We start from the raw sequence: 17,251 nt of genomic DNA, 5'->3' as shown, positions 1-17,251 counted from the left end.
CTTAGAGCAATCCCAAAATGCCTGCAGCCACTACAAAACCACCCAAAAGAGAGCAAGTTAGAGTGGAAAGAAAAAGTAATCTAACTTAACTGCAAATTATTAAAATATCTTACTTGCAAATTGCATAAAAATTGTAACTATGAGAAGACACTACTAGGGTCCTTCCCCAGATTTTGGAAAAGGCTTGGCTAGTGAGCAGTCCTGAAATTTAAGCTTCATTAGCTTAACAGACAAAATCTGCATAATCCATCTGCTTTTCACATTCCAACATTTTGTTGAAACCATCAGACTGCTATTACCTCCTCCCTATTCCTCATCTTTCTGGCATTATACATGTTTTATGACTGTACTGTTATTTTAGTGACGTTTCCAAAGGAGAAAGAAATAGACTCATCTTTACTTCATGTTTAACTACAACTCTTCATTTTATACTCAACCTTTTGGCATCAATTCCAATTAAATCAATAATATGTAGTTTATATCATTAAACTACTGACTTAATTTCACTATAGCTATTGCTTACATCTTGTTTTTTTAAAGTATAAAAGATATCCACAAACGTAAAAGCAGTTAAGGCCTAAGAAGATGAACAAAAAGAACAGAATAGTAGCAGGAAAATGGTAACTTACTGATGTATATATAACATTAGGAGTAATCAAGTTTCCAAATTTATACTGTGACCCCTCTTGAACCAAAAGTAATTACAAGGTAAAAACAAAAAACATTTTCAACCATCAGCTTAGTGGGAAAACTGTACTTGGTTAAGGCAATGTGCTCACTTAATCATACGCTAGATTTGATTAAACAAGAGTTCTGACAAGTAAATTAACTTTTCTGGAGTTCAATACCTTTGACTTGAATTCCAAGCTTTTTGAGGGCCTCTTCAACAGACTGACTTTCTCGTTTTCTCATAAAGCCATTATCAATGTGCACAGCAATGACTTGCTCTTGGTTCAAAGCACGATTCAACAAAGCTGTACAAACTGTTGAGTCTACTCCACCACTGAGCAAAACCTACAGGGTGAAATGAAAAGTCAAACTGAGTAGAATAAGGAAAAAGAAGATAAAAGTTATCAGCTTAAATTACTACCTAAAAACACTGTTTGGGGAATTCCCTGCGGTCCAGTGGTAAGGACTCCATGCTCACTGCCAAGGACCCAGGTTCAATCCCTGGTCGGGGAACTAAAATCCCACAAGCTGTGCAGCACAGCCAAAAAAACAAAACAAAAACAACCACTGTCTGTACGAAAGGTATGTATGGTAACTGAAAGAGCACTCTGAAACAGTGCAACTCAAAAGCACATGATCACCCAGTCAAAATTTAAGGGCTACGCTGAGTAAGCCAACTCTGAATTCTAATATCACTGACATAAATTTATAGACTTTCAGATGTAAATTGCTTACCAAAACTTTTGATGTGCCGACTCTCTCTTTGATCTCTCGAATGCACTCAAGTTCTCTGTTCTGCACAGTGAAGGTCCCACTGCACCCAGCTATGTCGAAGAGGAAATTTTTCAGTATTACTTTCCCATTTTCTGTAAGGCCAACTTCAGGGTGGAACTGGACTCCATATAATTTTTTAGATTCATTTGCTATACCTTTATAGAGAAAATAATGATAAATTGAAAATTTTTCCTATTGAAAAGACTCAACCAGAACCCACAGTAATTCCTCACAACTTCTTCCTCCACAAATGTGGAAACTGATACAAATTAGTGGATTTTTAGCTATGCGGAAAAAAAATACAAATAAAAACTACATTGCCATGGTGCAGCTTTATAAAGGTCTTTCCTTATACAGCAATTAATGAACTACATGACCTTGAAATAAGTCCTACAGAGATAATTCACTGCACCCTCACTTCTCTACCTAGGTCACTGCAATTGTCTTGTCTATTTAATGCAGTGATAACTCGATTTTAGATCTCGGTCCCATATGCCTTCACATGCAATGTGCAGGTACCAATTTTCTATATTAGAATATCCTCATACATTAAACCTATCAGAATATTCTAAGTGTTTCTTTCTTGGGTACTATTAACCAAATATAACTTCATTGACTTGATTAATGTGTTTCTGACACTTTATCATCTATAAAGCAGCAGATGTTAGGTTAGATGTTTTACATAGACATGTACTTCCCCGTTATCTATGGCTCTGAGATATTATTCCAGGGTTTCAACATCTGACAATCAGTGTGATATATCACACTGACAAAATGAAAGATAAAAATATGGTCATCTCAATAGATACAGAAAAAGCAATAGATAAAAATCAACATCATACATGATAAAAACTCTCAACAAACTGGGTAGAGAAGGAACGTACCTCAACATAATAAAGGCCATATACAAGTCCACAATTAACATACTCAGTGGTGAAAAGCTTTTCTTCTAAGATCAGGAATAAAACAAGAATTCAACAAAGTATTGGACGTCCTAGCCAGACCAGTCAGGCCAGAAAAAAGAAATAAAATCATCCATATTGAAAACGAAAAAGTAAAACTGTCTCTATTTGCAGATGCCACAACACTGTCTCTAGGAAGCCCTACAGATTCTACCAAAATGTTGTTAGAACTAATAAATTATTTCAGCAAGCTTGCAGAAAAGAAAATCAACCTACAGAAATCAATTGTGTGTGTACCAACAACAAACTATCAGCAGCAGAAATTAAGAAAACATTGCCATCAACAAAATCAAAAAGAATAAAACACTTAGGAATAAATTTAACCAAAAAGGTGAAAGATCTGTACACTGAACATTGTAAGACTTTGATGAAAGAAACTGAGGAAGGAAAAAATAAAAAGATATTCCATGTTCATGGATTAGAAGAATTACTACTACTAAAATGTCAATTCTCACCAAAGTAATCTACAGACTGAATTCAATCTCTATCAAAAGTGGCAAAGTAGAAAAGTGGTGACCTAGGAACTGGGGTATGAGGGGAATAGGGAGAGGTTGGTTAAAGGGTACAAATTCTTGGGTTTAAGATGAATAAGGTCTGAGGATCTAATGTATAATATGGTGACTATAGCTGATAGCAAATTTCAGTGATCCAATACAGTGTTAAGAGAGTAGGAATTAAATGTTCTCACCAAAAAAAAGTAATTACAGTTGACCCTTGAACAATGCAAGGCTTAGGGTTACCTACACTTTGTGCAGTCAAAAATCTGCATATAACTTTACAGTCAGCCCTCTGGATCTGCAATTCCACATCCACAGTTTCAACCAACCACAGATCACATAATACTGAAGGACACATTTAGCGAAAAAAATCCACGTATAAGTTGACCCACACAGTTCAAAACCGTGTTTTTCAAGGATCAACTGTATGTGAGGTGATGGATGGGTTAATTAACTTAGTGGGGAAAAATCCTTTCACAATGTATATCAAATCATCACATTGTACCCTTTAAACATTTTACAATTTTGTCAATTATACCTCAATAAAGCTGGAAAAGTTAAATTTTAAAAACAGTTGGGAGAAAAAAACCCACCAACCTAAAATTCTGTGCCCTGAGAAATTACACTTCAAAAATGCAGGAAAAATAGAAAACTTTCTCAAACTAACAAAAATTGAGGCCGTTTGTTGCCAGGAGACTACCTTGCAAGAAATATTAAAAGAAGTTCTTTAGGAAGATTGGTTCAAGATGGCGGAGTAGAAGGACGTGCACTGACTCCCTCTTGCAAGAGCACTGGAATCACAACTAACTGCTGAACAGTAATTGACAGGAAGACACTGGAACTCATCAAAAAAGATACCCCACAACCAAAGACAAAGGAGAAGCCACAATGAGACGGTAGGAGGGGCGTAATCACAATAAAAGCAAATCCCATAACTGCAGGGTGGGTGACTCACAAACTGGAGAACAATTATACCACAGAAGTCCACCCACTGGAGTGAAGGTACTGAGCCACACGTCAGGCTTCCCAACCTGGGGGTCCGGCAACAGGAGGAGGAATTCCTAGAGAATCAGACTTTGAAGGCTAGCGTGATTTGACTGCAGGACTTCGACAGGACTGGGGGAAACAAGAGACTCCACTCTTGTAGGGCACACACTAAGTAGTGTGTGTGTCGGGACCCGGGGAAGGAGGAGTGACCCATAGGAGACTGAACCAGACCTACCTACTAGTGTTAGAGGGTCTCCTGCAGAGGTGGGGGGTGGCTGTGTCTCACCATAGGGACAAGGACACTGACAACAGAAGTTCTGGGAAGTACTCCTTGGCTTGAGCCCTCCCAGAGTCTGCCATTAGCCCCACCAAAGAGCTGGGTGGGCTCCAGTGCTGTGTACCTCAGGCCAAAAAACCAACAGGAGGGAACCCAGACCCACTCATCAACAGACAAGATTAAAGTTTTACTGAGCTCTGCCAGCCAGAGCAACACAGAGCTCTACCCAACACCAGTCTGTCCCATCAGGAAGCTTGCACAAGACACTTAGATAGCCTCATCCACCAGAGGGCAGACAGCAGAAGCAAGAAGAACTACAATTCTGCAGCCTCTGGAAGGAAAACCACATTCACAGAAAGACAGACAAGATGAAAAGGCAGAGGACTTTGTACCAGATGAAGGAACAACATAAAACCCCAGAAAAACAACTAAATGCAGACAGGCAACCTTCCAAAAAAAGAATTCAGAATAATGATAGTGAAGATGATCCAGGACCTCGGAAAAAGAATGGAGGCAAAGATCGAGAAGATGCAAGAAATGTATAACAAAGACCTAGAAGAATTAAAGAACAAACACCTAGAAGAATAAAAGAACAAAGAAAGAGAGATGAAGAATACAACAACGGAAATGAAAAATACACTAGAAGGAAACAACAGCAGAATAACAGAGGTCGAAGAACAGATAAGTGACCTGGAAGAGAGAATGGTGAAATTGACTGCCGCAGAACAGAATAAAAAAAAAAGAATGAAAGGAAATGAAGACAGCCTAAGAGACCTCTGGGACAACATTAAACACAACAACATTCGCATTACAGGGGTCCCAGAAGGAGAACAAAGACAGAAAGGACCCGAGAAAATATTTGAAGTGATTATAGTTGAAAGCTTCCCTAACATGGGAAAGGATATAGCCATCCAAATCCAGGAAGAGCAGAGAGTCCCAGGCAGGATAAACCCAAGGAGAAACACGCCTAGACACATACTCAATTTGACAAAAATTAAAGACAAGGAAAAATTATTGAAAGCAACAAGGGAAAAACGACAAAGAACATACAAGGGAACTCCCATAAGGTTAACAGCTGATTTCTCAGCAGAAACTCTACAAGCCAGAAGGGAGTGGCATGATATACTTAAAGTGATGAAAGGGAAGAACCTACAACCAAGATTACTCTAGCCAGCAAGGATCTCATTCAGATTTGACAGAGAAATCAAAAGCTTTACAGACAAGCAAAAGCTAAGAGAATTCAGCACCACCAAACCAGCTCTACAACAAATGCTAAAGGAACTTCTCTAAGTGGGAAACATAAGAGAAGAAAAGGACCTACAAAAACAAACCCAAAACAATTAAGAAAATGTTAATAGGAACATACATATCGATAATTACCTTAAATGTGAATGGATTAAATGCTCCAACCAAAAGACACAGGCTCAATGAATGGATACAAGAGCAAGACCCATATATATACTGTCTACAAGAGACTCACATCAGACCTACAGACACAAACAGACTGAAAGAGAGGGGATGGAAAAAGATATTCCATGCAAATGGAAATCAAAAGAAAGCTGGAGTAGCTATACTCATAACAGATAAAATAGACTTTAAAATAAAGAATGTTACAAGAGACAAGGAAGGATGATCAAGGGGGGATCAATCCAAGAAGAAAATATAACAATTATAAATATATATGCACCCAACATAGGCGCACCCCAATACGTAAGGTAACAGCTAACAGCTATAAAAGAAGAAATCAACAGTAACACGATAATAGTGGGGGACTTTAACACCTTACTTACACCAATGGACATATCATCCAGTCAGAAAATTAATAAGGAAACACAAGCTTTAAATTACACAATAGACGAGATAGAGTTAATTGATATTTATAGGACATTCCATCCAAAAACAGCAGATTACACTTTCTTCTCATTTGCACACGGAACATTCTCCAGGATAGATCACATCTTGGGTCACAAATCAAGCCTCAGTAAATTTAAGAAAACTGAACTCATATCAACATCTTTTCCGACCACAAAGCTATGAGAGTAGAAATGAATTACAGGGAAAAAAAACCATAAAAAACACAAACACATGGAGGCTAAACAATAAGTTACTAAATAACCAAGAGATCACTTAAGAAATCAAAGAGGAAATCAAAAAATACCTAGAGACAAGTGACAACGAAAACACGATGATCCAAAACCTATGGGATGCAGCAAAAGCAGTGCTAAGAGGGAAATTTATAGCAATACATACCTACCTCAAGAAACAAGAAAAATCTCAAATAAACAATCTAACCTTACACCTAAAGGAACTAGAGAAAGAAGAACAAACAAAATCCAAAGTTAGTAAAAGGAAAGAAATCATAAAGATCAGAGCAGAAATAAATGAAATAGAAACAGAAAACAATAGCAAGATCAATAAAACTAAAAGCTGGTTCTTTAAGAAGATAAACAAAATTGATAAACCACTGGCCAGACTCATCAACAGGGAGAGGACTCAAATCAATAAAATTAGAAATGAAAAAGGAGAAGTTACAACAGACAACGCAGAAATACAAAGCATCCTAAGAGACTACTACAAGCAATTCCATGCCAATAAAATGGACAACCTGGAAGAAATGAACAAATTCTTAGAAAGATATAACCTTCCAAGACTGAACCAGGAAGAAACAGAAAATATGAACAGACCAATCACAAGTAATGAAATTGAAACTGTGATTAAACATCTTCCAGCAAAGAAAAGTCCAGGACCAGATGGCTTCACAGGTGAACCCTATCAAACATTTAGAGAAGAGCTAACACCCATCCTTCTCAAACTCTTCCAAAAAATTGCAGAGGAAGGAAAACTCCCAAACTCATTCTATGAGGCCACCATCACCCTGATACCAAAATCAGACAAAGATACTAGCAAAAAAGAAAATTACAGACCAATATCACTGATGAATATACATGCAAAAATCCTCAACAAAATACTAGCAAACAGAATCCAGCAACACATTAAAAGGATCATACACCGTGATCAAGTGGGATTTATCCCAGGGATGCAAGGATTCTTCAATATACGCAAATCGGGCTTCCCTGGTGGCGCAGTGGTTGAGAATCTGCCTGCCAATGCAGGGCACACGGGTTCGAGCCCTGGTCTGGGAAGATCCCACATGCCGCAGAGCGACTAGGCCCGTGAGCCACAATTACTGAGCCTGCGCGTCTGGAGCCTGTGCTCCGCAACAAGAGAGGCCGCGATAGTGAGAGGCCCGCGCACCGCGATGAAGAGTGGCCCCCACTTGCCGCAACTAGAGAAAGCCCTCGCACAGAAACGAAGACCCAACACAGCCATAAATAAATAAATAAATAAAAATTAAAAAAAAAATATATATGCAAATCAATCAATGTGATACACCATATTAACAAATTGAAGAATAAAAACCATATGATCATTTCAATAGACGCAGAAAAAGCTTTTGACAAAATTCAACACCTATTTACAATAAAAACTCTCCAGAAAGTAGGCATAGAGGGAACCTACCTGAACATAATAAAAGTCATATATGACAAACCCACAGCAAACATCATTCTCAATGGTGAAAAACTGAAAGCATTTCCTCTAAGATCAGGAACGAGACAAGGATATCCACTCTCGCCACTATTATTCAACACAGTTTTGGAAGTCCTAGCCACGGCAATCAGAGAAGAAAAAGAAATAAAAGGAATACAAATTGGAAAAGAAGAAGTAAAACTGTCACTGTTTGCAGATGACATACTATACATAGAGAATCCTAAAGATGCCAGCAGATAACTACTAGAGCTAATGAATGAAACTGGTACAGTTGCAGGATGCAAAATTAATGCACAGAAATTTCTTGCATTCCTATAAACTAACAACAAAAGATCAGAAAGAGAAATTAAGGAAACAATCCCATTCACCACTGCAACAAATAGAATAAAATATCTAGGAATAAACCTGCCTAAGGAGTTAAAAGACCTGTACTCTGAAAACTATAAGACACTGATGAAAGAAATCAAAGATGACACAAACAGATGCAGAGATATACCATGTTCTTGGATTGGAAAAATCAATATTGTGAAAAGGACTGTACTACCCAAGGCAATCTATAGGTTCAATGCAATCCCTATCAAATTACCAGTGGCATTTTTTTACAGAACTAGAACAAAAAAAACTTAAAATTCGGAGACACAAAAGACCCCGAATAGCCAAAGCAGTCTTGCGGGAAAAAAACAGAGCTGGAGGAATCAGACTCCCTGACTTCAGACTATACTACAAAGTTACAGTAATCAAGACAATATGGTACTGGCACAAAAACAGAAATAAAGATCAATGGAACAGGATAGAAAACCCAGAGATAAACCCACGCATATATGGTCACCTTATCTTTGACAAAGGAGGCAAGAATATACAGTGGAGAAAAGACAGCCTCTTCAATAAGTGGTGCTGGGAAAACAGGACAGCTACATGTAAAAGAATGAAATTAGAACACTCCATAACTCCATACACAAAAATAAACTCAAAATGGATTAGAGGCCTAAATGTAAGGCCAGACACTATAAAACTCTTAGAGGAAAACATAAGAAGAACACTTTTTGACATAAATCACAGCAACCTCTTTTTTGACCCACCTCCTAGAGTAATGGAAATAAAAACAAAAATAAACAAATGGGACCTAATGAAACTTAAAAGCTTTTGCACAACAAAGGAAACTATAAACAAGACAAAAAGGCAATCTTCAGAATGGGAGAAAATATTTGCAAACGAATCAATGGATAAAGGATTAATCTCCAAAATATATAAACAGCTCATGCAGCTCAACAGTAAAAAAAACAAACAACCCAATCAAAAAATGGGCAGAAGACCTAAACAGACATTTCTCCAAAGAAGACATACAGATGGCCAAGAGGCTCATGAAAAGCTGCTCAACACCACTAATTATTAGAGAAATGCAAATCAAAACTACAATGAGGTATCACCTCACACCAGTTAGAATGGGCATCATCAGAAAATGTACCAACAAATGCTGGAGAGGGTGTGGAGAAAAGGGATCCCTCTTGCACTGTTGGTGGGAATGTAAACTGATATAGCCACTACGGAGAACAGTATGGAGGTTCCTTAAAAAACTAAAAATAGAACTACCGTATGACCCAGCCATCCCACTACTGGCCACATACCCAGAGAAAACCGTAATTCAGAAAGACACATGCACCTCAGTGTTCACTGTAGCACTATTTACAATAGCCAGGTCATGGAAGCAACCTAAATACCTATCGACAGACAAATGGATAAAGAAGATGTGGTACATATATACAATGGAATATTACTCAGCCATAATAAGGAACGAAATTGGGTCATTTGTAGAGATGTAGATGGATGTAGAGACTGTCATACAGAGTGAAGTAAGTCAGAAAGAGAAAAACAAGTATCGTATAATAATGCATATATGTGGAACCTAGAAAAATGGTACAGAGGAATCGGTTTGCAGGGCAGCAATAGAGGCACAGATGTAGAGAACCAACGTATTGACACCACGGGGGGGAAGTGGTGGTGGGGAGGAGATGAATAGGGAGATTGGGATTGACATGTATACACTAATATGTATAAAATATATAACTAATAAGAACCTGCTGTATAAAAAAGATAAATAAAATAAAATTCAAAAATTCAAAAAAAAAAGTTCTTTAGAGAGAAGGAAAATGATAAAGATCAGAAACTTGGATCTACATAAAAAAGAGCATCAGAGAAGGAATAAATAAAGGTAAAATTAAAACTTTCTTCTTCCTAATTGATCTAATAGATAACTTTATTCAGAATAATAGCAACAGTGATACAATTATGTATGCTTATAGATAGATATGCTTATTCATGCTTACTTGTTAAGTGAAATGAATTGACAGCAATGTACAAGGGATGAGAGAAAAGAATTAGGTTTATTTTGTTATTATAAGGTACACTACTTGTGAAGTGGTACAGTGTTATTTCAAAGAGAATTTGGGTTAGTTGTAAATGTATATTGTAAAATCTAGGGCAACTTTTTCTAAAAAAAGTGAAAAAAGAAATAGAACTGATATGCAGAAAAGAGAAAATGGGATCACATAAAATGCTCAATTAAAATCACAAAAGGGAGAAAAAGAATAGAAGACAAAAATACTAGCAAAGAACAAGGACAACAAATAGAAAACAGTAACAGATATAGTAGATATTAATCCAACACTATCAATAATCACTTTAAACTCCAGTAGTCTAAATGCATCAATTAAAAGACAGAGGTTGTCATAGTGGATCAAGAAGAAAACCTAACTATATATGTTGTCTACAAGAAATCCACTTTAAATATAAAGACAGATCAAAAGTAAATGGATAGAGAATGATATATCATGATAACACTAATTATAAGATAGCATGGGTAAATACATTAATGTCAAACAGAGAAGACTTCAGCCAAGAAAAGTTATCAGGGATAAAGAGGGGCATATATATAATGATAAAGGGGTTCATTCCTAAAGAAGACATAATATCCTTAATGCGTGTGCACCTAACAGGAAAGCATCAAAATAGATGAGGCAAAAACTGATATAATTATAGGGAGAAATACATGAATCAACTACTGCAGTTAAGATACTTCAACATCCTTCTGTCAGAAATAGAGCCAATTACTGTAATCCATCACATCAATAGGCTAAAGAAGAAAAATTATATGATCATATCAATAGATGCAGAAAAAGCACATGAAATAGATCCAAACACCCATTCATGATTAAAACTCTCAGGAGACTAGAAATAGAGGGGGACATCAATTTGATAAAGACTATCTTCTACAGCCTACAGCTAACATCATACCTAACCATGAGAAACTCAAAACTTTCCCACTAAGATCAGGAACAAAGTAAGGATGTTCCCTCTCACCATTGCTTTTCAACATCATAATAAAAGTCCTAGCTAATGCCATAGGACAAGAAAAGGAAATAGAACTAATAAATGATTACAACAAAGTTGCTAGATACAAGGTTAACACACAAGAGTTCATTGCTTTCCCATATACCAGCAATGAACAAGTGGAATTTAAATTAAAAATACAATTAACATTAGCACGCCCCCCCAAATGAAATACTTTGGTATAAATCTAACAAAATATGTATAAGATCTATATGAGAACCCAATCACTCCTAAGCACTTCTACCTCTACCACCCGGTTCCTTACGCAGTCTCCTTTCCTGATTACTACCATAGATTTCTAGCTGGTCTCTGCTTCTACATTTAATGGTCTCTTTTCTCCTCACTGTAGCCAGGGTAATCCTGACATCAGATTGTGTCTCTCTCTCCTTTGTTCAAAACTCCACCTCACTATGAGTAAAGCCAACATTTTCACAATGGCCTCAAAGGTCCTGGTGTTCTGGTTCCCAACAACCTCTCTGACCTCATCTTCTACCACACACTCCATGCTTACTCTGCTGTAACCATGTGGCTTCCTTGCTGTTCCTTAAACAAGGTCCCATCCCAGGAACTCTGTACTCCTATTTACTCTTTCCCCAAATACCCAAAAGGGTCAGCACTTACTTTCTCCATGTCTAATATCATCTAATAGGAACACCATCTCCATCTCTGAATACCCCATCTAAAACAGTAACAGTCCTAACCACACATTCCACAACACTCTTCTCTTCTATTTATTTTTTCAGTGCATTTAAACGGGTCCAACACCCGACTTATTTTGTATTTATCTGTGTTCTGTCTGTCCCACACCTCCCCCATCTCTGCCCTCACCAACTATAACATTAAACAGAGGTTTTGTCCATTTTGTTCACTGGCACCTAGAACTGTGCCTGGCACATGTGGGTACTCAGATATTTGTTGAATGAATTAAAATACATAAGCTCATCTACCACTATTGATCTCGTATACTAAATAAAAACCTGTCAATATAAAAACCATTCCTGATAATTCCTATGCTAATACATTAATCTGTTAAGTAACTGCAGGTAGAATACTCAATTCAATTTATCCATTACAAATTTTTTTTCAACTTTTTAGGTGTAGCATATCAAACAAGAACTTTATTGATAACCCCACTTTTTTCTTTTGCAGATATCCAGGATTACCAGTGATTATTTACATTACAATTATTCAAGTAAGCAAGTAAAAAAAAAAAAAAATCACAAACTGCCAGAAAATTAACTCCTCTTCCTCAAAAAAAACAGAGAACAAAAAATGGTTTAGAGCATGCGCTGGCAAACTTCCTACAAAGGGTTAGATAGTATAAACTTTAAGCTTGGTGGGACACATACATATAGTCCCTGTTGTTTACTATAACCCTTTAATAATGTAAAAATCATTCTTAGTTCCTAAACATACAAAAACAGGCTACAGGCTGGATTTGACCCACAGGTAATAGTCTGCCAACCCTGGTTCAGAGAAATGCCCTGAATGCTTAGTCTGGTGTTTTATAGCATCCAAGATACATGCCTATATATACCTAAGAAAAGCATAAAAAAAAGACAATTATGAATACAGCATGCTGGAGAGGTAAATAGTTCTCAGATTTTTCCTGAGTTGTAATAGCTGTATTTTATGTCTGGAAAACATATTAGAATAAATATTTTTTAAAGTATTTCAGAGCAAACTAGTAAGTGACTTCTAGATAATCCTTCTACTATTAAATACCCTTCATAAATTAATGGTTGACCCTACGACATTTACAATATCTTTAAAAAAATAAGAAACATCAAAAACAGTACCTCATACAGAAACATATGCTTATAGGCTTCTCAGATAAATTTTTTACAATGAAATCTGCAAGTTTTAGAATTTTTACCTGCCACAATATTCCCAGAACGTGCCACAACCTTGAATACATCGGCTACTTTGTCTACACTATCTCCATGGGTAAGCAAAACAATTTCTTCCTTCTGAAGGCCCCTAATAAAAAAATAAAACAATAGACAAATAGCTTAATTATTAGACATGATTAATGGATTCTTTTTCTTTATTTTTTTCTAGCTTTATTGAGATATAATAACATATATAACATTATATAAGTTTAAGGTGTACAATGTGATGATTTCATATACATATATATTGTGAAATGATTACTATAGTAAAAGTTAGTTAACATATCCACCACCTCACACAGTTACCATTTTTTGTGTGTGGTGACAGTATTTAAAATCCACTCTCTCAGCGACTTTCAAATATACAATACGGTGTTGTTAACTATAGTCATCATGCTGTACATAAGATTCCTAGAACTTATTCATCTTATAATTGGTAGTTTTTTGCTTTAGAAATACTAGCTTCTTCTGTGTGTAAATCAAGAAAAGAGAGAAAGTATGTAACAGTGCAACACTGCTAGAATTTAAACTTATTCTGTCCATTATAAAGCAAATAACAATAATAAATTTCAAAAAAAAAAGACAATCCATAAAAATTGAAAACTGAAACAATACATAAAGTTGTTATTTTTTTAAACTTTTTATTTTATGTTGGAGTATAGTTGATTAACAATGTTGAGTTAGTTTCAGGTGTACAACAAAGTGATTCAGTTATACATATACACGTACCTATTCTTTTTCAAATTCTTTTCCCAATTAGGTTGTTATATAATATTGAGCAGAGTTCCCTGTGCTATGCAGTAGGTCCTTGTTGGTTATCCATTTTAAATACAGCAGCGTGTACATGTCAGTCCCACACTCCCTGACTCTCCCCACCCCCAGCCCATCCCCCCCCCACCCCGTAACTGTAAGTTCGTTCTCTAAGTCTGTGAGTAAAAAATAAATAAATAAAGTTGGTAATATAACGCCCCACCCCAGCACACACACACAATTTCAAGAGGCTATAAGATAATAATTTCAAAATTATATCTCTATTGGAATTTATCTTAAGGACAGAAGCAATTAATGGCATGGATTAAAACAGATGTAAGTAACATTTATCAAATGCAATTGTGTGGACTTTCTTTGGACCCTGATGCAAACAAATCAACCATAAAAAGATATTTTTTACATTATGAAAAAATCTGAACAAGGACTTGGTATTAAATAATATTAAGAAATAAAAAATTTTAAATAAAGCAAGAAGATAAAGTACTTTAAAAGCAAAAGGATGTTTTGCAGTTGTTATTATTGTCATCACTATTACTTAGGATTAGTGTAGGCTGTAACTGAGTACCAGGATTTTAGAACTATAAAGACAGAAAAACTTTAAAGGTTAACCAGATCTTTACATTTAAAGCTTCCTGTAGTATCACCTTCTACCAGCAAGATTCCTGAAGTAGTTCTCAAGAGTAGTCACTTGAGATACAGATCAATGTAAGCAACACCTCTCCATTATGAAGTAGAACAGGCACTGGATTTCAAAAATGTATTTTGGCAGTGAGCAGCTTCAGTTTATAAAATTATTTTGAGCAACTCCGGCTTTTTTTATTAATATTCCTTTGAAAACAAGAATCTTTGGATACAGATATACTTATTTTTGTTCTTTCTAGTATTAAAGGAAAGCCAGCCACAGCCAGTTCTGTATAAAAACTGGGAAATCTCCATTTCAGATAAAAGTTCTTAACTTGAATTTTAAAATTTCTGATCTGTCCAATTTGGAGAACACTATTCATTAAGAATTAATTTAGGCACAACTCAATGGAGGCTGTAAGAATATGTTAATAAACAAAACAAATCTATAAAAATAATTAGCACAGTTATAAGAAATGATAATAAAAATAACATGTGCACATTAATTGACATCAGCCAGTCAGATTGAATGCAGTTAGGGAGAAATGTGATTTTTAAATAAAAATGAAATTTAGTTCAAAAAAAAGTAAGTGAGTAACTCTATCAATAGTCCACCTAAATGGGCTATATCCAAAACATGGGAAAACCCCAAAAAAGAAAGCTAGTGACTAAAACTTAAGTATTCTGGTCTTTCGGAAAGCTAAATGAAAACTCAGCTATTTTTTTTAGTAAGGCAGAAGATAAATGATTCTAGAAAGCCAATGAACAGCTCATTCACCTATCTTCAAACACATTAGAGCTACTGTACCTAATCTATTATCACCTAGCAATAAAATCAATTAATACATTCACTGTATTAAAGACAGTACACCAAGTATAGTTATGCTCAGATACAGTAGAGAAAGTGAGGAAGAGGGAAATAAAACACATATTTAGTAATGAGTCCAGCAATGGGTAGCTTGCTAAGTACCCAGAGCAAGAACATGGTAGAGGAAGAGGTAGTATACAAATGCAGGACAGTTTAAGACGTTATCCATTTGCCACATCTGTCATACTAATGTTTAGAATCACACTCTACTAAAAGAGTGAAAAGGGAAAACTACAAATGTTGGCATCACAATATGCTGTCCCAAAGAGGGGTTCAAGACTGCACAGGTGCTTTTAAATTATGTCATTAAGTGCTTTTCTTATCCCTAATTAGCATCACTGCGATCTGCTGCTGTCTTGACACTCAATTGGAAGACAAATATGACAATTAACACCTTTGGCCACTACTGTGGCCTTAATTTTGTCTAAGAATTACAGAATCTCCAATTTTGAAGAATAACATACCCAGCTGTAAGTTAGTTGATCTACTAACATTCTTATTGATCTAAAAATATCTTTAATACCTGAATAACGAGCATGTGTTATCCACACTAATACTGAAGACTCCATCTTCTCTAACACTTTTTTTGTGCACAGTACCTCCAAATACCTTATTCATCATCTGTTCAAAGAGAAAATAAATTGATGTTAATATAAGTCAAAAGAAAATTACTCAATTTCTTACATTAATAATTTATGTTTCTTATTTTTAGGATAGCTGTTATGTTTGTGCCCAAAAAATAAAGGAAGTCTGATAACTGTAGATAACTTGGTGTTATTATATATAATAATAAAGTTCTTAAAAGGCATAGTTATAAAACAAAACTAGATTAATAAATATTAACCTCAGGTCAAATTCCTAAACACTGGCAAATTTTCCATTTAGTGTACTTTAATTCATCTGTTAAAAATAGGGATTTCTTTAACACTTACATCTATTTAATTTTAAAGAATTTTAAAAGGCACTTTGAGCTTAGAAAGTACCTAGTTGGTATTAAAACCAGGCAGATATAAATTCCTCCAAACTGTTTAATCTTTGGCCCCAAAGGAATAGTCTAAAAGTCTGTAGAAGGCTGTGCTGTGGAGATGGGATAAGCAATAAAATCTGGTCTTTCAATTAAATTTATTTGTTCAAATCCCATACACCTACAGACTTTTATTTTAAGTGGTCTCTACATTCTGACCCTTCTTGTGTCAATCTTCTTATTTATCACTTACATATGTCCAAACACCCCCAACACCAAACAGATACACACAAGATTTTTAGGAACATTAAATCTGCATCGATAAAATCATTACAACCCATCTTGGTATGTCTGTTCCACAACAGGTGTCATAAGATATCTGCCACAACAATATGTGATGCAGGTTGACCCAGCCCCCAACAGAAAAGCAGGCAGAGGGCTAAATAAATGTTCATTCTTGTGATGCACAATGGCATATTCTTCAAAACCATCAGCAAATGCTGCCCCCTACATTCTCCTCTCAGACATTCACAATTAACCTTCCTGCAATAAAGGTTTGGGTTAAGTCCAGCAATTAAAAAAAACCCTGCTAACCCTTGTTTAACCCAGTATTTCCCAAACTAAAGACTCGTAAGTAAAACACTTTCTGCAGCACCTTAACCAACACAGTTTAGGAAACACTGCTGCAGTCTAATCAGTCCCCTTGCCTCCAGTCTTGCCTATCTTCCAGCCTATATTCCAGAGATCTACGAATGTCAGCTACTAAAATATAAATATGATTGTGTTAGTCCATTATTAAATTCTTAATGGCTCTCTATCATCTACATCTGGGTTGGTAAATTTTTCCTGTAAAGGGCCAAAGAGTAAGTATTTTATTTAGCCTTTGTAGGCCCTACTGTCTCTGGAGCAACTGTTCAACTCTTGTCGTCGTTAACACAAAAGCATCCACAGACAATACGTACAGGACTGGATGTGGCGGTGTTCCAATAAACTTTATTTATGAGCACTGAAATTTGAATTTCACTTAATTTTC

At 35.9% G+C, this 17,251-nt stretch overlaps 1 protein-coding gene across 1 annotated transcript in view; it reads right to left on the bottom strand.

The window, feature by feature from the left end:
* The window catches only part of GMPS (guanine monophosphate synthase), a 90,232-nt gene that overhangs the window by 28,861 nt on the left and 44,120 nt on the right, over positions 1-17,251 (bottom strand). The window contains exons 4-7 of the mRNA XM_036851007.1: positions 15,778-15,875; positions 12,979-13,082; positions 1,405-1,598; positions 849-1,014 (exon numbers count right to left, since the gene is read on the bottom strand). Coding sequence (XP_036706902.1) covers positions 849-1,014; positions 1,405-1,598; positions 12,979-13,082; positions 15,778-15,875 — 562 coding nt within the window. The remainder of the gene's footprint in view (positions 1-848; positions 1,015-1,404; positions 1,599-12,978; positions 13,083-15,777; positions 15,876-17,251) is intronic.

This window comes from Balaenoptera musculus, chromosome 4 (assembly GCF_009873245.2).
Source record: "Balaenoptera musculus isolate JJ_BM4_2016_0621 chromosome 4, mBalMus1.pri.v3, whole genome shotgun sequence".
Classification (NCBI taxonomy): domain Eukaryota; kingdom Metazoa; phylum Chordata; class Mammalia; order Artiodactyla; family Balaenopteridae; genus Balaenoptera; species Balaenoptera musculus.
Note: the sequence above shows the minus strand (reverse complement) of the source record. Positions and strands in the feature narration are given on the sequence as shown.